The sequence below is a fragment of the Cucurbita pepo genome, chromosome 16, assembly GCF_057944985.1.
Source record: "Cucurbita pepo subsp. pepo isolate OVF chromosome 16, ASM5794498v1, whole genome shotgun sequence".
Lineage (NCBI taxonomy): Eukaryota > Viridiplantae > Streptophyta > Magnoliopsida > Cucurbitales > Cucurbitaceae > Cucurbita > Cucurbita pepo.
In genome coordinates this window covers 9895076-9916435 of record NC_141813.1, presented here as the reverse complement: position 1 = coordinate 9916435, position 21360 = coordinate 9895076, and the positions used below count along the sequence as shown (strand labels likewise).

At 35.4% G+C, this 21360-nt stretch overlaps 3 protein-coding genes across 5 annotated transcripts; all 3 read left to right on the top strand.

Moving 5' to 3' along the window:
• Positions 1-2210: 2210 nt before the first annotated feature.
• Positions 2211-3408, top strand: LOC111777550 (putative carboxylesterase 7). The gene has a single exon (XM_023657201.2). The coding sequence runs from the start codon at positions 2234-2236 to the stop codon at positions 3191-3193; it is 960 nt and encodes a 319-aa protein (XP_023512969.2). The 5' UTR covers positions 2211-2233; the 3' UTR covers positions 3194-3408.
• Positions 3409-5215: 1807 nt separating this feature from the next.
• On the top strand, positions 5216-6364 carry LOC111776765 (putative carboxylesterase 12). The gene has a single exon (XM_023656115.2). The coding sequence runs from the start codon at positions 5278-5280 to the stop codon at positions 6235-6237; it is 960 nt and encodes a 319-aa protein (XP_023511883.2). The 5' UTR covers positions 5216-5277; the 3' UTR covers positions 6238-6364.
• An 874-nt stretch (positions 6365-7238) lies between these two features.
• LOC111777194 (GPCR-type G protein 2) lies at positions 7239-19396 on the top strand. 3 transcript variants are annotated; one of them, XM_023656671.2, is made up of 14 exons: positions 7239-7654; positions 8286-8386; positions 9901-10008; positions 11510-11630; positions 12185-12314; positions 13016-13094; positions 13448-13536; positions 14900-14992; positions 16223-16249; positions 16408-16494; positions 16988-17059; positions 17541-17671; positions 18147-18310; positions 18933-19396. In XM_023656671.2, the coding sequence occupies exons 1-13, from the start codon at positions 7395-7397 to the stop codon at positions 18298-18300; spliced, it is 1452 nt and encodes a 483-aa protein (XP_023512439.2). In that variant the 5' UTR covers positions 7239-7394; the 3' UTR covers positions 18301-18310; positions 18933-19396. The 3 variants fall into 3 exon arrangements, with proteins under 3 accessions (XP_023512439.2, XP_023512440.2, XP_086974719.1); XM_023656672.2 differs by having other exon boundaries at positions 18843-19396; XM_087118593.1 differs by lacking the exon at positions 8286-8386 and having other exon boundaries at positions 7516-7654.
• Positions 19397-21360: the final 1964 nt, after the last annotated feature.

Here is a 21360-nt window from a genome sequence, read left to right as displayed (position 1 = left end):
GTTACTAGACATTTCTGATCTTCTTTAAGGTAAGTGAGAGAACATAATACATGTCTAACCAGCTTTAATGAAGTGGAACATTGTTCGAATATATACTTTAATGAATTAACGGTATATAGATAAGACTATGTGTTTTATCTTAATATTATTATTACTACGACCCATTTTGTAATAGTTATAAATAATTTGATTTGAATTGTACAATAAATTTGTATGAGATTAGATGGTAAATTGATCGCTTCTTATAAATTTGTTAATTGAGAATATTAATATTTGACTTGATAATTTCATTAAGCTAGAAATGAACGTCTACTTAAGAATATTTTATGCTCAATTAATAAAAAAAATATATTCCGAAAAAAAAAATATTTATAAGCTTTGAAAATTTTTAATAATCCCTTAAACTTTAAAAATAGTTTTTAAAAAATTAATAAAAATACAATATGTAGTTAATATTTTGTTTCAAGAAAATACATTTGAACTTAAAAAACATTAAAAATACTTTTTAAATTTTTTTAAAGAATTTTAAATTTTGATAATTAATTTCAAAAATATTTTTGAACTTTTTTAAATATGATTATACGATTTTCGTCCATTTTTAAATAAATTAATAATCCAACCAGAATATTTTTTTAAAAAAATTTATGTATATTTTTTAGACGAGTTTTTATAAATATTTTTATTAATTTACCGAATAATTTATTATTGGATAACCGGCCCGAGTGGGTATGCTTTGGGAGCTTTTGATTTGATGCTCTTGACCTTCTTGTTTTAACCCAACAATTGGATTACATATTGAGTTATTGTTTTGTTTTATGTTACTAATTTCTTGTACATTTTAGAAGCTTTCTCGTCGTAGATCACCACTGAAACGTTGTCGTTGGGCGTCATTAAAGAAGTGGAAATCGGGGTTGTGATCGAGTGAGAAGAAGTTTTGAGTCAGGTTCGGGCTTCGAAAGAAGAATCACCAGAAAACTTAAAGATAAACCCCATAGTCACTAACAAACGCTCGAGCTCAAATCCGTGGCGATTCCTTAAGTAAAGTTATGATCGAAAGACGTCGATGATGTAAGAATTTTGTGGATTTCTTAGAACTTCCATCGGCGATAACTCTCTCATTTCTCCATGGGTTTTAACGAAACTTGAACCATTTTGTTCACCGTGACGAGCACTACAAGTTTGTAGAAGAGACTGTGAGCTATCGGAAGTTGGAAGAATCAAGGAGATAGAGACTCACGTGGGCTATTATCTAAAGAGAGACACGTCATATCTGAGTATAGATTTTCTTTTAATTCATATATTTCATATCAATGAGTAACAGTTTGTTGCTTGAGTACTTCAAAAAGTGAGTCGTTACATGCCCAAAGTCACTAGTCTACACAAAAAGCAACAACCTACGACTACGAAAGTTCAGACGCCTCCAAGCCAAAGAAGCATCAACAACCTAGCCCCACAAACTTGACACTAGACGCCCAATGTGTGCATGGCCCAAGCCCACGAAGCGTAGCCCAAATGGAGAAGTTCGACCCACGAGCATATGTTCGATACCACAATCGCACTCTTTTAGTAATAGACTACGATTTTGATCTTGTTCTAAACTAATGAAAACTTAATTTTAAGACTTGAATTAAAGACAATTAGCTTCAGATTCAAATTCAGAAAAAACAACCCAACCTAACCTAAAAGACTAATCCAACCCAACCCAACCCCTACAATTTGGGTTGGGTTGGTCCGGGTTGTCGGATTAGATGTACACCCCTACGATAAAGAGACTTGAAGCCAATTAATGGTGAAGGAGGACAAATTCGTAACTTCATGCAAAAATAAAAAATAAAAAATAAATTCCGTAAGTTATTAGCACGTTCTTGGTTGGTATCGTATGTGAACGAGATTCATTTCAAGTGTTAACCACGTGGAATGGATAGGGATAGTTTTAATTTAAAACATTATTTAATTAATTTTTTAAAAAGATTTTATAGTTAAAATTATAAATTTAATTTCTAAGTTAAAGTGAAAAAGAAAAAAGAAAAAAAAAACTAATTATTTAATAAATTATTAATCTTTAGAAATAAACTTATAATTTAACTAAAATTTAATTTAGATGATAAACAAAAATTCATTTTGGACTAATTGGTTAATAAAAAAAGTTAAGGGGCTAAATTGTAATAATGGGAAATGTGTTCTATAAAGTTCACACGTTTATTCTTCTTTCTCCTTCACGCTTGATTCCGCCATGGATTCCGATGAAATTTCCTTTAACGCCGTACCCTATTTCGTCATTTACAAAGACGGTCGAATCGACCGGCTCCTCGGCGAGGATTTCGATCCGCCCGGTGCCGACCCGAAAACCGGCGTCGAGTCGAAAGACGTCGTCGTCTCGCCGGAAGATTCCATTGCCGTTCGGATTTACAGGCCCAAATCCGTCGCAAAGCAAGCTCGGAAGCTTCCTCTTCTCGTTTACTTTCACGGTGGCGGTTTCTGCGTTGGAACGGCGTTTTCATCTCTCTTCCACCAGCACATCAACGCCTGGGTGGCTAAAGCCAACATTGCCGCTGTCTCCGTCAACTACCGGCGAGCACCGGAGTACCAGCTGCCGATTCCTTTTGAAGATTCGTGGACTGCCATGAAATGGGTCGCGGCCCATTCTGGGGGAGCCGGGCCGGATGAGTGGCTGAATGAAATTGCGGATTTGAACCGGGTTTATTTGGGTGGAGATAGCGCCGGAGGGAACATTGCACATAGGATGGCGCTGCGGGTGGCGACGGAGGGGCTGGCCGGAGTGAAGATCAAGGGATTGCAGTTGGTTCACCCACATTTTTGGGGGGAAAAATTGATCGGAGAAGAAAAGGAGTGGGATCCAAAGGATATATTTGTGGTGAAGAATCTGTGGTTTGTGGTTTCTAAGGATATTAAGGAGCTGGATGACCCGATTGTGAACCCGGAATACGACCCGGATTTGGGGCGGCTTCCGGTGGAGAAAGTGGCGGTTTATGTGGCGGAGAAGGACAATCTAAAGGAGAGGGGACGACATTACGCGGAATGTCTGAGGAAATCAGGATGGGGCGGCACCGTTGAGGTGGTCGAAACCGTCGGTGAAGGCCATGTCTTCCATTTGTTCAATCCGAACAGTGACTCAACGGTGGAACTGGTTAGACAGCTAGCTGCGTTCACTAACAGTGACTGTCGTGGTTAGATGAAGATAGACAACTAGTTCTTTGTAATTCTATGTAGTTTAAGTTGCATGTTTAGAATCATTCAAGTTTGACACGATCGATCTTGCTTGTAGAGTTATTCGAATCTCAAACAAGTGTTCTTGCCTTGAGATATTCGATCAACAAGCTAATCTGAATTTTACTTCTCTTGTAGTGATTCCTTATCATTTGGTATTAGAATTTTTCACTCGAGTTGATTCCTTATCATTATGTATTAGAGCTTTTTCTTGGGTTGATTTCCTTATCAATAGGTCACAATGGGTGGGAAAGAACCTACTCCCTCGTAAAAAGGGTTATTACTGGTCAAACCTTTGAGTCGATGTGACACAATTCACGAAGACATGTCTTATTTACCAACAAGACAAATTCGAACGAACGAAAATTGCAGCGCTGTTGGAACCTCTACCAATCCTTTCTCATCCATGGGAGAGTGTATCTTTTGACTTTCTCACGCACCTCTCGAAGGTAGGAGAATTTGAGTCCATCTTAGTAATCGTGGACAGGATTTCCCAGTACGTCATATTCGTCCCAACTCCCAAGTTGTGTTCGACTGAAACAACTATCCAACTAGTCTTCCAAAACGTTGTAAAGTTGTGGGGCATTCCCACTAGTATTGTCCGTAATCGTGATGGAAGGTTTACGGGGACCTTTTGGACCGAACTATTTAAGTTATTGGGGTCGAGCTTAAACATCTCTCAAAGCTACCATTCCCAGACAGATGAACAAATTGAAAGGTTTAATAGCATGCTTGAAGAGTTCTTACGTCACTTCATCGACACGCAACAAAAGAACTAGGTCTATTTGTTTGACGTTGCTTAGTTTAGCTTCAACTGTCAGCAAAGCTCGTCGACAGGGAAGACCCCCTTCGAGATAGTATGTGACAGATAGCCACTCATGCCTCATGTCATTGACCACCCTTATGCCGAAAAAAGTCCACAAGCTTATAATTTCACCAAAGAGTGGTAGCAAACCTCCAAAGTGGCACGTGTATACTTAGAGAAAGCTTCACAACGAATGAAGAAATGGGCAGACTTGAAACACAGACCATTAGAATTCCAAGACGGAGACCAAGTTCTTATCAAGTTGAACTATAATAGTTTCAATTATGAGGGAATAGGTACCAAAGACTATTGCGAACGTCGGGAGGACTTCATATCGCCTTCAACTACCCACATGGATGAAGAGCCATCCTGTCATCCATGTAAGTAGTAGCTGGACACCATAACACACAGACAATGATGACCACCAACATAACAAAGTGACACGAACTTGAGCCATAACAATCGATATTGGTCTACCTCTTCTCAAAACATTCACGTTCGACACCTTCATCTGTACAAAGCTTCTATAACGCCATCCGATTGGTTGTTTAAAAATTTCAAAAATATATTAAAAGGAGGAAATCTAAGAGGTGTTGATAGATTGTTTTGGTGACCATAAAAACTTATTTGAAATTTTTTTTCATATAAAAATATTACTTTTAAATTTTCATATTAATTTATGTTAGGATAATTGATTGCCACGTGGCAAAATCTTCATTTTTTGTTTTTCCACAGATTTTATTTATTTTTTTATTGTGCCTCTTTTTTACACGTAACTAACTATATGGTCTAATTATAATTTACCACGTGACAAAAAATTTATTTTTCTTTATTTTTATATTCCACTAGAGTTTTCCACGTGGCAATTTTTTCTTTTTCTTCCTTTATATATATATATATATATATATACAATTTTTTTTGTGGGACTTTTTTACAACCCAGCTATGTGCCTGCCACGTGGAAAAACACTAATATTAATATTTTCAGTAGCCAATCACTGGATGCCATCTGCTACAGAAAGAAAGAGACTTGAAGCCAACTAACGTTGAAGGAGGGCAATTTCGTAACTTCAAATAAAAACTTAAAAAAAAAAGTATAGGGGTTAGATTGTAATAATTTCTATAGTGAGGGTTATTGTTGTAATTTTGCATAAAGCTAAATATGATCTATAAGTACACACGTTTATCATCTGTTGACAGAAAACAGAGTAATCGTGTTCTTCCTTCTTCTCTCTTGATTCCGCCATGGCTTCCGATGAAATTGCCTTAAACGCCGTACCCTATTTTGTCGTTTACAAAGACGGTCGAATCGACCGGCTCATCGGCAACGATTTCGACCCTCCCGGTGTCGACCCTAAGACCGGCGTCGAGTCAAAAGACGTCGTCGTCTCGCCGGAAGACTCTGTTTCCGTTCGGATTTACAGGCCGAAATCCGCCGCAGAACAAGCTCAGAAGCTTCCTCTTCTCGTTTACTTTCACGGTGGAGGGTTCTGCATCGAAACGGCGTTTTCCCCTTTCTACCATCAGCACATCAACGCCTGGGTGGCTAAAGCCAACATCGCCGCTGTCTCCGTCAATTACCGGCGAGCACCGGAGTACCAGCTGCCGATTCCGTTTGAAGATTCATGGACTGCCATGAAATGGGTCGCGGCCCATTCTGGGGGAGCCGGGCCGGATGAGTGGCTGAATGAAATTGCGGATTTGAACCGGGTTTATTTGGCTGGAGATAGCGCCGGAGGGAATATTGCACATAGGATGGCGCTGCGGGTGGCGACGGAGGGGCTGGCCGGAGTGAAGATCAAGGGATTGCAGTTGATTCACCCACATTTTTGGGGGGGAAAATTGATCGGAGAAGAAAAGGAGTGGGATCCGAAGGACATATTTGTGGTGGAGAATCTGTGGTATGTGGTTTCGAAGGATATTAAGGAGCTGGATCACCCGATTGTGAACCCGGAACACGACCCGGATTTGGCGCGGCTTCCGGCGGAGAAAGTGGCGGTTTATGTGGCGGAGAAGGACAATTTAAAGGAGAGGGGACGGCATTACGCCGAGTGTCTGAGGAAATCAGGATGGGGCGGCGCCGTTGAGGTGGTCGAAACCGACGGTGAAGGCCATGTCTTCCATTTGTTCAATCCGTCCTGCAACTCCGCGGCGGAGCTGGTTAAACAGCTAGCGGCGTTCACCAGCAGTGACTGCCGTGGTTAGATGAAGCGCAGACGGCCGGTTCTATTTTTTTTTTGGTTCACTGAATTTGGGACAAATCAATCATGTTGTTCAAGATGATGTCAATCATTACTTTATGCAAATAATTAATTTAAAATCGTACGTGAAATCAAAGCGTGTTGTGTCGGTAGCTCCAACACAAATAAGGTGGGTTGACTTGAGTTGTAAACTTATTTTAGAGTTGGTCATGACTCAACCAAAAATGTTTCAACTCACGAACCAAATCGATTATGGTCGTGGTTGACAATATGCGAGAGACCAGACATGTATTCCTGCAATATAGACAAGTGAGATACATTATGCACAACATCTTCTAGGACGAGTGAAAGCTAATCTACAGATTATTGACCACTAGCTATTCCAGAATTTAGAATAGTCGTATAAATCAGGGGCTTGTGTGTACTCCTTTTGCCGAATCTGAACGCTCCTTTTCATAGGCACCATCTTGAGAAATACGTAGTCACCTAAAACAAATTTTGGATAATTTCTTCGTGAGTCTGCATAACTTTTCTACTATTTTGCACAAACTGTAATCTCATTTTTATCTTCTACACGACTCTATTAGTAAGTTGCACTAACTCGAGCCTTAATAACTAATATTTGCCTACCTCTTCTCAAAACACTACGTTCGTCATCTTCATCCGTACAAAGCTTCAAATAACACCATCTAGATGGTTGCTTGATATATGTTATTATAAGCAAATTCCATCAAAAACAGGTGTGCGTTCTAGTTACCTGTAAAATTTATTATTTAAAAATTAACGTAAAAAAAAAAAAAACGAGTGACATTTATCTAAAATAGACTTAAAAATATTTAACCTTTGGAATAATTTGTGAATATATTTTCTCATAAAAATTATTATTATTATTTAATCAATTTTGATAAAATTTAATTTCTTGTATTAAATAATTTAATACTGATATTTTAATTTTTTTTAATAAATAAGAAAAAAAAAATAAAGAAAAAAAAAAATTATGAATTGAGTGGAAGCTGAAAAAAGTTGGGGACAGAAAAATGGAAAATAAACGACTGTAAGTTACCAAGGAAGTAGCGTGAAATCTACTTCAGAGGGAGAAGGAGGCAAATCATCGAAGCTCATCGTTGAAGTTGTATAAAGAAGAAGAGATCCAGGCGTTTAATGCCGACGGAGGAGTTGTTGTTGTATTCAGAGAGCGCCGGAGCTATGGGGTGGGGGTGGTCGATCTGCGAGGGAGTGGTGGCTGTGACTTCGCTTTGCCTTCTTGGATGGACGGGGCTATGGTTCTTGAATCGAAGGCTCTACAAGGAGTACGAAGAAAAGCAAGTCCTTGTTCAAATCATCTTCAGTGTTGTCTTCGCTTTCTCCTGCAATCTACTTCAGCTCGTTCTCTTCGAGATCATTCCTTTTCTTTCCAAAGAGTGAGTCCTCAGTCTTCAATTTCTGCATCTTTTCTCACTAATGAACTTACTGTCAATTGTTTTGTGTGTTGTATGTCTGAAATTTTGAGTAATTCGGATCCGTTTCTTGTTTAATTTCTGTTCTTGTGGAGTACTTGGGGTTGAGTGGTTGCTTATATGGTTATGTTTGAATTAACTTGGAGAAGTGATCATTCCTTTTCTGTTAGACTATAATCGGGCAAGTAACATAAGATTATATAACTTGGAGAAGTGATTAAGAGGTGATCTCTGAGTTTTTCTTTGTTGCTGGATAATGGGAAAAAGGAAGAAGATAGATGGGATTTAGGGACAATGGTCAGTTCAGCCCTAAAGAAGAAAAACAAAAAACCCCAGCTAATTACAGTATTTAGATTGAACTTGGATCAATAGGCTGACCTGAATGGAGGAGTACCTCAAGCTTCAAGATGATAGGACCCTAAAATTCAACCAATTAAAAAATTTCACAACTCACACTCCCAAAATGGTGGAATTCTCCATTAAGATCATGAATTAACAGAAACAGCACCCCGAAATGTATAATTTTCATGGTTGAATTGTTGCAGGTTATTCAGAAGTTAGGTACATTAATCTTTGTTTACTTTAATTGCTGCAGGGCGAGATGGATAAACTGGAAGGTGGATTTGTTCTGTCTGATATTGCTACTGGTTTTCATGTTACCTTATTATCATTGTTACTTGATGCTTTGCAATAGTGGTATACTTCTTCCTTTCTAGTCTAATAACTGAATTTCATTATTTTTGCTTTCGTTAAAATTATTTCAATAGAATGAAAAAATCGAATACACTTAATAATCGACAATCCTGTTTGACAGGATTTAAGGTTAAATTTGAAGTTTCATTTTTCAAAACAATTTGGTGTAAATCGTTTAATACATTTGCTTCCTATAGTCATACCTCTCTCATTGTAAATTGGGATTTTTTTTTTTGTAAATATCATGAACAACACATCACATCCCTTTTGTAAATCTCAATCATCAAGAAGTTATCTCTGACAAAAAAAAAAAAAAAAGATAGTACTTTATTTCAATCACAATTGAAATTACAATTTTCTTTAGAACACAACTCACCAAAATTTCAACTTCAAATTCAACCTTTAATCCCTTCAACCAAAACCTAACCTTCCTCCAAATTAAAAATACACATCCATCTCCAATTCCCAAAGTTCTCAGTCCACAACCATATTTAGAAATTTAAAGATTATTCCTCACAAGGTTCAACAGATTCTCAACTTAACCAACATTAGTCTAGGTGATTTTAGATCTGATTTAGAGGAGAATGCTTACTCAATGCGGTAAAAATCTTACCAAACATGCAAGAATTTCATCAACTTATTATATCTTTTGATATGACACCAAACTTCCATTGAAAACGTGAAATGGTATATGAGAGATAGCAAAGAAGTACCCACACAAGAGGAGACCCAACCTACAAAAATGGCTTCCAATCAAAAAATACACCTAATTGATAATTACAAGAGGCCTTAGAGGTGCGTCCACAAGGAAGTATTGGAAGCTTTGGCCTCAAAGTTCACAATGATGTTACTGATTCTGTTTGAAGATGTCCTGCACGTCAGATTTCAAAGGGACAATCAACTAAGTAGGATCTTTTTGCATCATAGCCATTCCCTGAAAAATTGCTGATCATCATAGGAGTTTATCTGTGGATGACCTTCATAATGTGAATGAATTTTGTTTTATAATAAACAGTTGATCGACTCAATAAGAGGAGCCATTTTATTCCTTGATAAGACATGATGCTGTTAATATGGGGGAAATTTGTCGTTTTGTGAGATAGTTTGATTGTATGGGGCCGTGGAGTCCATTTTATTGTGACAGAAAGTTAAGTTATCCTAAAAAACCATTGAGGCAAAAAAATTGGCGTCCTTAAAAATTTATATTCAACAATACATGCTCGATTGCAAGCTCATGGACAAACTAAGATAACTGATTGAACATTGGGCAAAATTATTGTTGCACAACAATACCTCAAGCTGACTTTGCCTCTAATTTCAATAAAATACTCCAATTGGCTATGCCTGTACACAGTTCAAAATTGCCTGAACAGAAGTATCTCTTAGAACTGAACTTTTTCTTTTTTTTTTTTTAAAAAAAGAAACAAATATTTTTGTGGTAGAAGAACGTTTTCAGTAATGGTGGTCACTTTTGTTGTTCTCAACCTTCCTATGTGATGCTAAAACATTTATTTTAGGTGTACGGAAGGAGCGGGCAGCTCTTGGAGCCATGTTATTCTTACTGGCCTTTCTTTATGCATTTTGGCGAATGGGCGTTCATTTTCCAATGCCTTCTCCTGATAAAGGTTGGCTATGTTTTTTTTACTTTATTTTTTTCATTTTACGACTCTTCCAGATATTTTAAATTTTTGCTGTATGCTTTGTTAGTACCTGTAATTGAATAACCCCTACCCCTGCTCTCCCCAAAATTCAATGTTCACTTGTTTCTCTTGACTGTAATACTTCTAAAAGCACAAGTCCTATCCTCCATTCTCGTTTTAATGACGTATTCTTTTGGATTGGTGGAGCCCTTTTCTATATAGTATTCTCTATGCCTTCTTTCTTCAGGTTGTCTTTTTTGTATGCCACTCTTGTTTTCTTTTAAGTTTCTCAATGAAAGTATGTTTTTCATAAAAATAAAATGAAATAAAAAAAGAAAGAAAGAAAAGAAAACTTTTTTTAAAGAAAGGAACTGAACTTCATTGATGAATGAAATCAAGAGAATTCTTCCACTTAGATATGAGATTAGTGAGACTATAGTCCTTAAAGGAATTTGTACATATGCACCTAAAAGCTGCAAAGAGCACCGAGTAAAAAAAGGGATTGTATGGCTTAGCTTTATCATTGAAAAATGCAGTTATCCCTCTCCCTACTAATTGTCCAGCAAAAAGCTCTGACCAAATTAGTCCAATTGACTTTCCTTTGGGCTTTGAAGGGTACCCCATTGGTGTCTATGAGAGGAAATCATGAATGTTAATGGGTAGCACAGTGAACCATCTGAAGGATTCCAATACTGTTGAACAAAATTGCATGGCAAAGGAGCAAGTGATGAAGAGGCGGCTTTTAGATTCGGATGCTTCCATGCACAAATTGTAGCAAGAGAGAGATAAAGCCTGATGTATGAGCTTTCTCTGCAGACAATCATTGGTGTTGATTCCCCGTGGCTGAGTTCCCAAAGGAAAATCTTCGTTTTCCCAGGATATTTTCCATCCCAAATGCTTTTGTACAGAGATTTAGCCTTCTTGTTATGGCTATTCTACAGAAAATAAGCTTTTTTTATTTGATTGAAGGGAAAAATCACCATGTAGGTCAAAGAAGGCTCCGGAAGTCCATAGCCATCTACCAATTCCTCATTTAGAACAACTGCACAAGGAACCTTTTTTCGCATTCACCATTTAGCATCGAGGAGCAATTTTGGATATTTATCGTCTCTATTAGTTGAATTCTAGTGTCTTCACTGTCCTACCCAATTATGGAATTTGAATGCATGTGATTGCAGATATATGCTAGCCTCATGTGTTATTCCTGCTTTTGTTGCTCCATTTGTGCTATTGAGTTCTAACTTCATTGCTTCCTTTGTCAGAATGTTTGGGAACTTTGCTCTTCAATCATTCTGTAATTTTCTCTGTTTGATATTAATAAAATATGGGGCGAGTTTTTGTAAAGCCTAGAATAAGATTTCCTGGTATAGTTTTTGTTTTACGTAATAGTTTAGCTTGTCCTTTATGTTTGTTTGTAACTTTTCACATATCAATGTAAAGCTTGTTTCCGATTGTTTGTTTTTTTTAAAAAATATTCTCTCTTCAGGCTTCTTTACCATGCCACAATTGGTCAGCAGAATAGGGGTGATTGGGGTCACTGTGATGTCTGTGCTATCTGGTTTTGGAGCTGTAAATTTGCCTTATAGTTATTTGTCTCTCTTCATCAGGTATCTGTTACTTATTCCTCTTAATATAATCATTTGGGCTGAATTGAATTCTCTGTTTTTTTCTTCTAGATTTTTTTTTCTTTTTTTTTTTCCCCATTGGAAATGCCTTTTATAACTCCTTTGGATTGTAGCTTTCTCTTCCCTTCTATTTTGTAATTTTCATACATTAATGATATTATTTCTTATTAAAACAAAAAATTTTGGCTGCATTTTCAGTTCAATTTTTTTTCTTCAGTAGTGATTTGGGTACTCTGATTCTCGTATATTACTACTTCAAATATTGCCAGTTAAAACATGAGATCATTGTGGCAACATGTAATTCATCTTGAGATGAGAGGCTTTAAGTTTGATAGGAATGAAGGAAAGTCCTTCATTACCTTGTTCAGTTAGTAGCTGCAGAAGTGACCCTAATGCAACTATTATCCACTATAGAAGTGCTTTTAAAATGTATTTCTAACTTGATGTTGTTTTAGTTTTTTATTCAAATTAGCACTATCTTAATGGCTAGAGCTTTGCATTTCTCATAGTGCATATGGTTATGTTATATTTTGTAGAGAGATCGAGGAAACTGAAATTAAGGCATTGGAAAGACAACTAATGCAATCCATCGAGACTTGTATTGCAAAGAAAAAGAAAATTATTCTTTCACAAATGGAGATGGAGCGGGTTCTTGTCTCAGAGGAGGTATCTTAATATTAGCTCTATTAGTTGGTAAATCTGGAACTTTATGATTTGTTGGTATTACTAACTATTTATTTTTCACGTTGAATATATAATTTTGTCCCCAATGTAATGGCAGTTTTCGGTTTTATCTATGATCTCTTAAAATTTTAATTTTATCCTATAAGTTTTAGGTTTTAAGTTCTTAGTTTTTCAGCTGAGTTCTCCTTAACTTAAGAAATAATGTTGTGAAATTTTATTCTTTTTTGTCTGATTAATTTTTGTGAGGTGGTTTGTTGTCAACATAGTAATGCTTTTGTAATAATTTGCTAGGCCTTTACTTCTGGATAGAAGCCCTTTTTTAATAGTTAGTTTGGGTTGGATCTCTTGGATAAATTTGTTTCCATGTTTTTTAATGGAAGTTCCATTACCCATAAAGAACATTGCGTTTTTATTTGGTTCAGTCTATTTTGAGTTGGGTAAATTATTGCATGTTAAACTATGTGAAGTGGATAGGTGTTCGTTTTCTTGGATGTGTCAAAATTACTAAAATAAAACCCAAGATATTTCCAACTCAGTTTGATAAAATGTAATTCATATTGTGACATCATTAATGAAATTGAATGCTTATTGTGACAGTAAGAACTTGTTTAAAAGAAACTTAGACACATACAAGATCTTAATATTTAAAAGCATCACCAAATGTTAACGGATGAATGTTGCAGAATTCCAAGTCTAGATCTTTCTTCAAGCGGCTAGTTGGTACTGTTGTTCGGTCAGTACAAGAGGACCAAAAAGAGCAAGGTTAGTTGTCCTTCATCCTCTTAGAATTAATTTTTTCCATCCTTTTCTTTTCTTTTTGTTTTCTATTCCCAAATAGTTTATTACCTCTTTCAATTGCTTGCTGTATCTGTCTGATATTCATTTTCTCATGTTCTTTCTTTTTTCCTTGATAAAGTGTGACTTCTGGTATTGCTTATTAAAAAGATTCATTAATTTAACCAGAAAAAAGGATGTGAATGAAGTGCCATGATTTTCAGAAATTTATGTCATTCTCCCATGATATTCTATGATTATCCTTATAGTTTTATTCTCATTTTCTTCGTTTCACCTTTGTTCTTTATTTTATTTTTGCCAATTCTCCCGGTTCTGCGAAGATATTAAAAACATGGAAGCAGAAGTACAAGCTTTGGAGGAGCTATCAAAGCAGTTATTCCTGGAAATCTATGAACTTCGTCAAGCTAAGGTTTGTGCTGTACTGCTGTATGAATGTAGAAATTCCTAGCATAATTGCTTATATTACTTTATCCATCATCATTTGTAACGGCCCTAGTGTGCTTTAAATTTCTGTACGGGCATATAGACTAGAAAGGTTTTTCCATGTCCTTCAATTTTACAAGTTTGGCTTTCAAGTTCACTGGATAGTTATGCTTTATGATCGTAATTTACTATGTTTTTCTTTCCAGAGGTAGGTAAAAATGTCGATACAGTTATAGTAGAAGTTACTGTGTTGAACTATTGAAAATATTGCTGGAAACACAGGGAGGGTGGACAGTTTAAGTACTTGGATATAAATATTTGTGTATGCATGCATGTATGTATAAATGTATATAGATAAGATTCCGATACTTTTATGAGATATTATCAAATGTACAAAACATCTTAGGAAACTACAGAATGCCATTCTATTTGGAAGATATCAATAATGGAGAATAATTTGAAAAAGAAAACTTTGGCTATGGCATTTCGGAAAAGAAAAACAAGTCTTTTGGAGAATGGTGGTGAAGAGCAAATATGGGTGGATTCTTCGAAAGACCTAAAAATTAAGATAAATTGGAGAGATTTGTTTAGTCTCTGGAAGGAGATGGCAAAAATATCAGATTTCTTTTAGAAGAACGCGAGTCTTGAATTGGGTGACGGAAATGACACTCTCTTTGGGAGGACAGTTGGCTTATGAACCATCCCTTGAAGACGTTGTTCCCTTCCATCTATAGCATTTCTAACGCAAAAAATAGCAAGGTTCAGCAGCTTTGGGAGCAGTCAGGTTTAAACTGGGACTTAAAGTTGAGAAGGGTAATGTTTGACCGAGAAACTGAGGAGTGGAGCAACCTTGCTGGAAATTTGGAGGCCCTCTTCTCTTGATAGACATGGGCATCCCTCGACAACACAAGAAACACAGTACCCTCCTGCACATTTCTTCAAAGATCTGCATGCTGTCCTGTATTTGGATTGATAATTGTTTATTCTACAATCTGGGGGAATTTATGAACAGCATTATGTATGGTAGCTGAATGCTAAAGCTGGATGATCTGAAAATCTGAAAAAAAAAAAAGAAAAAAAAATCAAAATAGTCAGATAGGTTTTCTTTGAGAAAAGTAATTTTTTGATTTGATATGCTCCAGTCATGTGTAATAGTCCCAATTGTCTTTACGCAACTGTACCAATTAATGCTGAGTTTTCCAGGAAGATTAGTAAATTACCAGTGCATTGTTAGTCACTCAAGATGAAGGATTAGCAATTGTTGTTCTTACCATTTGTTGGTTCATATATTTCTCAATACAACAGTTTCTTACATGGGAAACTACTTCACCGTTCTTCTGACTTGGCAGGAGGCTGCAACTTATTCACGTACCTGGAGAGGTCATGCACAAAATCTACTCGGCTATGCATGTTCTATCTACTGTGTGTATAAAATGATTAAGGTTTGTTAATCAGCTTTTTTTATTACCGTCTTTTGTCAGTAAAAATGATTGGTTCTTGTGTTCAATAATTTATTATGAATTTTGGCATGATAATATTTGACAATAGATATTTCAAGCCACATTGGTGGGCTCTATAATAAATTGATGTGACAAAGAAATTGATTCGACGGAATTTCTAGATTAATTCTTTCATTAAATTGCTTATTAGTTATTAGGAACAAATACCATTTCATTTGATTTTCTGGAATAAAATATAAAAGAATGTCCTTTCAGTAGTTAATTACAAAGAACATGTCCAATGTGACATGAGGGGAGTTAAACTGTAATTAGAAAATGGAAAAGACGATTTACTTCAGATAAAGCTCACAAGGAAGTAGATTCAATAAATGTATAGATGCTTTGGTGCTCATCCGAGGATATTATTGCATTTCTTTCCAACCATAAGTTCCAAAAAAAAAAAAAAAAACTAACAAAATTTTGCTAGAGAGTCTTCTTCTCCTTGAATGGGTAACCCGTTAGGGAGAGGGAGAGAAGAGTGATGATATCCCCTGGTCTTGTTATGCACCATCCAAAAGATTCTAGTAGAATGGTGCAGAAGGTTGAGGCAAAGTGGCAATTGCTGAATAAATGGATATGTGTCTCTTGGTTTTTCATGCAAAGGTGGCAGCATTGGGGAGTGAGAGATAGCTTCGGGGACCTCTTGTGAAGCTTGTCATATGTTGATGCAAGAGTAGCTAGGTTCCCAAATAAAGAATTTGACCTTGTCATTAGTTAATGACCATGTTAGTTATTTCCATTTTTCTTTCTTCTCCAGCAACCATGATTGATCTTATGATTTTTTATTTCCCACATATTTAATGCTTCTAGCTTGTGACAGAAAACTATCAACCAGGAGGTTACAGCTCTTACTAATTAATCCTCAAGCCAACAGTAAAACGGAAAAGAATAAGAAAGTACAGTTATTCCCTAAATCACACTTTACTATAATTCTCGTTTTAAGAAATAGGAATAACTTTACATGCACTACATAAATTATACTATAAAGTTCTGTATCATTTAAACTTGATCATTTTAATCTTGATCTTTAATAATGTCATAACTTATCTATTGTTGCTTAGGAGTAATCTGTAATGACTCCAAGTTGTTTCCTTCTCAAATTCTAGTATAAATGTATTCACATTAAGATATCTGATTCATTTGATTTTTTTTTCTTTTTTCCTGTTTCTGCAGTCTTTGCAAAGTGTTGTTTTCAAGGAGGTATTGTTATAATTCTCTACTATTGATTTTATTAATTCAAATCATATCGTAGATGTGGATTCCCCTTAAGATTATTACGTTCTTAGAACCATGTTTTGTTCAATTCATATTCTTCCCACTTGATGTATTCTATGTTTTATCATTATTCAAATATATAGGCTGGCTCAGTTGATCCTGTGACAATGACGATTAGCATATTCTTCCAATACTTTGACATCGGGATCAATGCTGCATTATTGTCTCAGGTAGTCTTTTAAACAAGTTCTTACTGACAATCTTAATGAGGAAATCCTAGGGTATTCAATTCATTTATTCATCCACAGATTCAAATTGCAGATGATTCTTGTAATACACCTTTTGGTGGTGGGAGTCTACTATCCCTCCTCTTATTTCACTCTTCAATGAAATTCTCTCTCTTCTCAAAAAATTAATCAGATTTAATAATGATCAAACAGAACTGTTAGGGGAAGATGGAGGCTCTGGATATCTGATCGACCATTTAATTCATATTTCACAATCTTTCTGTTTGTGGCTTCTGTTAATCCTTTTCTGACTGCCCTGCATTTTCTTGGAGTTTATGGTCATGGGACAAGCCAGACGGATCATTAGACATATAAATAATGCAAATTTATTTCAATGAACTTTTCATTTATGGGTCTTTTTTTTCGTAAAAAAGAAAAAAAATTGTGGTTTCTGTTGACCTGTCTTTTCTGACATTTCTTTTTATTTCTTCTGTAGTATATATCCCTGCTATTCATTGGCATGTTGGTCGTAATATCTGTACGAGGTTTCTTGACCAATCTAATGAAGGTATGAACTTTGGCCTTCATTTTAATTGCTTGTTTTTAGTGATATTTAGGATGTTTTTTTTTATGCCAGTAATGCAAAATAACTGAACGGATGTTCCGAAGTGACCAAGTATCCCCATGTTGTTGCTACTTCCTTATTTTGCTAAAGGAACATATACTGTAAAAGTAATTAAGTTTAGTTCTGAAGCATGAGGCCATTTTCTCTTGCAAGTTGTCCACATGATTGTGATGTTCTTGATTCATATAATTTAGATCCCAGTGTATATTCCTTTTCCTTTCGAGGTGTGTCTATCCAAGTGTGACCAAGCACAACCATGAGCTGCTTTTCTTTTTTATTGCGGTGAAAATAATGCAATTATTTGGGCATTTATAGTTTCTACTTGTAATCTTTTTCTCCTATTGTTTGAAATAATAGCTTGTTCCAATACCTTGAAGCCTAAATATATACAATTTTCATTTTACGTTTTTTTTTCCTGGTGTAGTTCTTTTTTGCAGTTTCTAGAGTCGGGAGTGGATCTTCGAGCAATGTTGTTCTTTTTCTCTCTGAAATTATGGGAATGTATTTTGTCTCCTCTATCCTTTTGATAAGAAAAAGCCTGGCAACAGAGTACAGGTATTTTTTTTTTTTATAGGAAACATAAATTTTCATTGATAAGATGAAATTACAAAAGGGGACCCTATCCAATGGACCACAAACTTCTCCAGTTGGTGGTCATGAGATTAGATAAACAATAATTACAATAAGTATTTATGATTTTTCTTGGAGTTAGAGGGCTTCAAACTACCTCTTGATGATCTCATGGAAAAAAGAAAGAAAAGAAAAGAAATTAATCACCTTTTTTTTATTTATTAATGCTAATTGGAGACTTCTTTTGTAATCTATTTGACTTGCAAAAATTTTAAATTCCCCCATTTTTTTTAAACTTTTTCTCCCTCCAACTGTAAGTACGCTTCTTATTCAATTTTCGAAACAATAAATAATGCCCATCTTTGAATGTTTGTTGCTGTATAATTTTAGTGAATAGCCGGTTACATATTGATCTATTACTAATAGCCTTTCTTCTTTGCCAATGTTCGTATCCCCTCAGATTGATCATAACAGATGTACTAGGTGGAGATATTCAGTTTGACTTTTATCACCGATGGTTTGATGCGATCTTCGTGGCCAGCGCGTTTCTTTCTTTACTTTTGTTATCAGCACATTATACATCACGGCAAGCTGACAAACACCCAATAGATTAACCCAAATAAGGTATGTACATGAAAGTTCCTTGTTTAATTATTTTGCCACTTTCATGCATTATTTTTAATTAATTCATGAAAAGATAGGCTTAAGGAAGTTTCTTTAAAATATAATGTAGTTCTGATGGCTCCACTTCTAGGATCACTTATTATATTATACCTCTAGCTATGTGATTCAGCAGCTCAGCCACGCCTAGCATGATTCATGAACGCAAATTCAAAAATCATTATTGCTTAAAAGAGTAATCTAATTTGTACGTACTATCCAGAATATCATTGTCAATGTCTTGGTGAAAAGTTTTCTATTTTGAAATCCTAATGATTCTACCTATAAAGAAGTCAGATCTTTTGTAAATGTTTCTGTGATTAGTATGTTAATACCATAATGTCTGGTTCAATTAAGGAATGTTGTATTTTAAGCTTTTCAATGTAATAATAACTAATACCATTAGGAACCAAAGCCATATAAGTACAAATCTGCCGTGTACTTAAAAAAGTTGTATTTTAACAATAACTAATACTATTCATTATGTAATGAGCAGTGCTTTGTGTGTGCCATATGGTTGATGCCAAAGTATTAGTTACTTAAAGAACTATCATTTAAGGGATTACATCTTTCCAACCCGATGCAGATCGAGATTACCGAGTAGCTTGGAGAACACAATTGAAGGCTATGGAACACCTCGAGATTGGACTATATCAGTTAGGCTGGTTTCTGGCCTTGTCTGGATGCACTGAGTGCAGTAATAACGAAGAACATCGGCATTGTGATCTTGGGATGGGATGAATTCTTGTGTTCAACCTCGTGTGCAGAAAAATGTCTTACCGACTGACGGTATCGAACTCTTTTCGTCTGTAGTAGGTCAGTATTTGATTTTATTGGTTATGTTTCTATATATCATTTTCTCAAATTATGTCAAGCAGTGAAATGATGAGTTTATTATATCTGTGCTTAGTATTTTTTGAGCTGTGATGATCTGTAATGATCTGTAATGGGATAGCTCTTCTCATAGAAAGGTCTAGCAACTCTTGGGTGTGTTCTGTTCTCCATAACTCCTTTGAGATTAAGCTCCAGATGTTCTGATGCTTCACTCTATTTCAATCTGTTATAAAGAACTTAGGAGGAAGCTAGGTATCTAGGCCATTAAGAGAAAGATTGGCAACTTCATTAAAACAGGATACCTTGAAGCTATTTGCATGCTTCATTTGGTGGTAGTATTTTGTATGCAAATTATTCCATGAAAGTCCTATTTTGTGCTTGGAGATTCTTTGAAGAACTGTGATGGTAATTGTACAATTAGGTAGGTTTGTTCCATTTCTGTCCACGGAAAAACAATTCTAGAATTTTGAAACGTGATAGTTACATTTATATTGGCGTCTTTAATTAACGATGATACACACAAGCTAGTTGATTTGACACAGTGCGATAGAGACGATTAAACAAAATAAAGTGATGTGTTTTAAAGTAAGTTTTTTTTGTATCTATATTACTTTGGATGGTAGAATGTGATGTTGGATGATAAAAGTCCCACATCGGCTAATTTAAGGAATGATCATGGATTTATAATCAAAGAATACTCTTTCCATTGGTGTGAGGACTCTTGGGGAAGCCCGAAGCAAAACCATGAGAGTTTATGCTCAAAGTGGACAATATCATACCATTGTAGAGAGTCGTGTTCGTCTAATATGGTATCAGAGTCATGCCCTAAACTTAGTCGTGCCAATAGATTGGTAAATCTTCTAATGTCGAACAAAGGACTCCAAAAGAAAAGAAGTCGAGTCTCGATTAAGGGGAGGCGTACCTTGTTCGAGGGGAGGTGTTGGATGATGAAAGTCCCACGTCCGACTACTTTAGGGAATGATTATGAGTTTATAATCAAATAATACTCTAACCATTGGTGTGAGGCCTATTGGGGAAGTCCAAAGTGAGCTTGTGCTCATACCATTGTGGAGAGTTGTGCTCGTTTAACATGTGAGACTTTTTTCAGTTAAGTTATGGAATCCTATTTAAAGACAGAGGAGAAAGGCAACTGAGCGAGAGACCACTATTACTCTTTATTTAATTTTTTTATTTTTTATTTTATTACGCGATCATAATTCCCTAGTTAAGATTAAAAAAAAGCATGGACATTTTTCCTCCATAAGTATTTATGAGTTCATATTATATTATAATTTTCTAAACTTTTTTGAATAAAAAAAAGAACAATAAATTGATATTTTAATTTCGAAAAATGTTTTTAAAAATTTAGATGTAAATTTTCATATATAATGAAACATTTTGAAAATTTTTAAAAAATATTCTAAATTCAGTCACCATATTATAAAAAAAATAATAATAATAAAATAATAAATTTCTTCCATAATGGCAGCTTACACAACCCATTATGGAAGAAACCATTTAATTTAATTTAATGTACCCATTTTTCTCTCATCTACACACAATTATTTTGCTTTCATTTATTCTCAATTTCACATTATTTGGTCATCGCCTTAAAAACCCACTTCATAATTGTTACTTTATTGACTCTAATCTTTCCCAAATTTCGAGAGAGCGTTGACACGAGTATAACTAAATAGTGATCGACATCAAAAATTTGAACGGTCGTGCACCTACGTTTGTTGTATGAAAAAGGAACAAAATACACTTTTAGTCCTTGAATCTTAGATTAAGTATCATTTCGATACGAAAATATTCGAAATTTATGATTTCAGTCTTGAAGTTTGAAAAAATATGTTTTTTTTAATCTTTGCCGTCAATTTTCTATGACTAATTCTATCAATTTAAGCCCCCAAAAAAGATGAAAATGTTTGAGATCAAAGAACCGACAAAAGAAAAACACACATGCCAAAACCGACACAAAAAAAAAAAAAAAAAAACCCACATGCCAAAATATACTGCTAACAATGATGAGAAAAACTCACAACTCGAGCAAAGGCAAGAACTTCAGAAAGCTCAACAAGGTGAACCATGGCGTAGATAGTTCAAGCTAGATGTCACATACAATGATTAGGACTGTGTCGATTGCTAACATGGTTGTTCCAATCTAGCTCGTAGTCTTT

Excerpts from the sequence above, each read along its gene's own strand:
- LOC111777194 (XM_023656671.2), top strand. The coding sequence starts at position 7,395 with ATGCCGACGGAGGAGTTGTTGTTGTATTCAGAGAGCGCCGGAGCTATG. Across the intron at positions 13,537-14,899 it reads ATGAACTTCGTCAAGCTAAG|GAGGCTGCAACTTATTCACG; the intron begins GTTTGTGCTGTA and ends CTGACTTGGCAG. Across the intron at positions 16,250-16,407 it reads AAAGTGTTGTTTTCAAGGAG|GCTGGCTCAGTTGATCCTGT; the intron begins GTATTGTTATAA and ends TCAAATATATAG.
- LOC111777550 (XM_023657201.2), top strand. The coding sequence starts at position 2,234 with ATGGATTCCGATGAAATTTCCTTTAACGCCGTACCCTATTTCGTCATT.
- LOC111776765 (XM_023656115.2), top strand. The coding sequence starts at position 5,278 with ATGGCTTCCGATGAAATTGCCTTAAACGCCGTACCCTATTTTGTCGTT.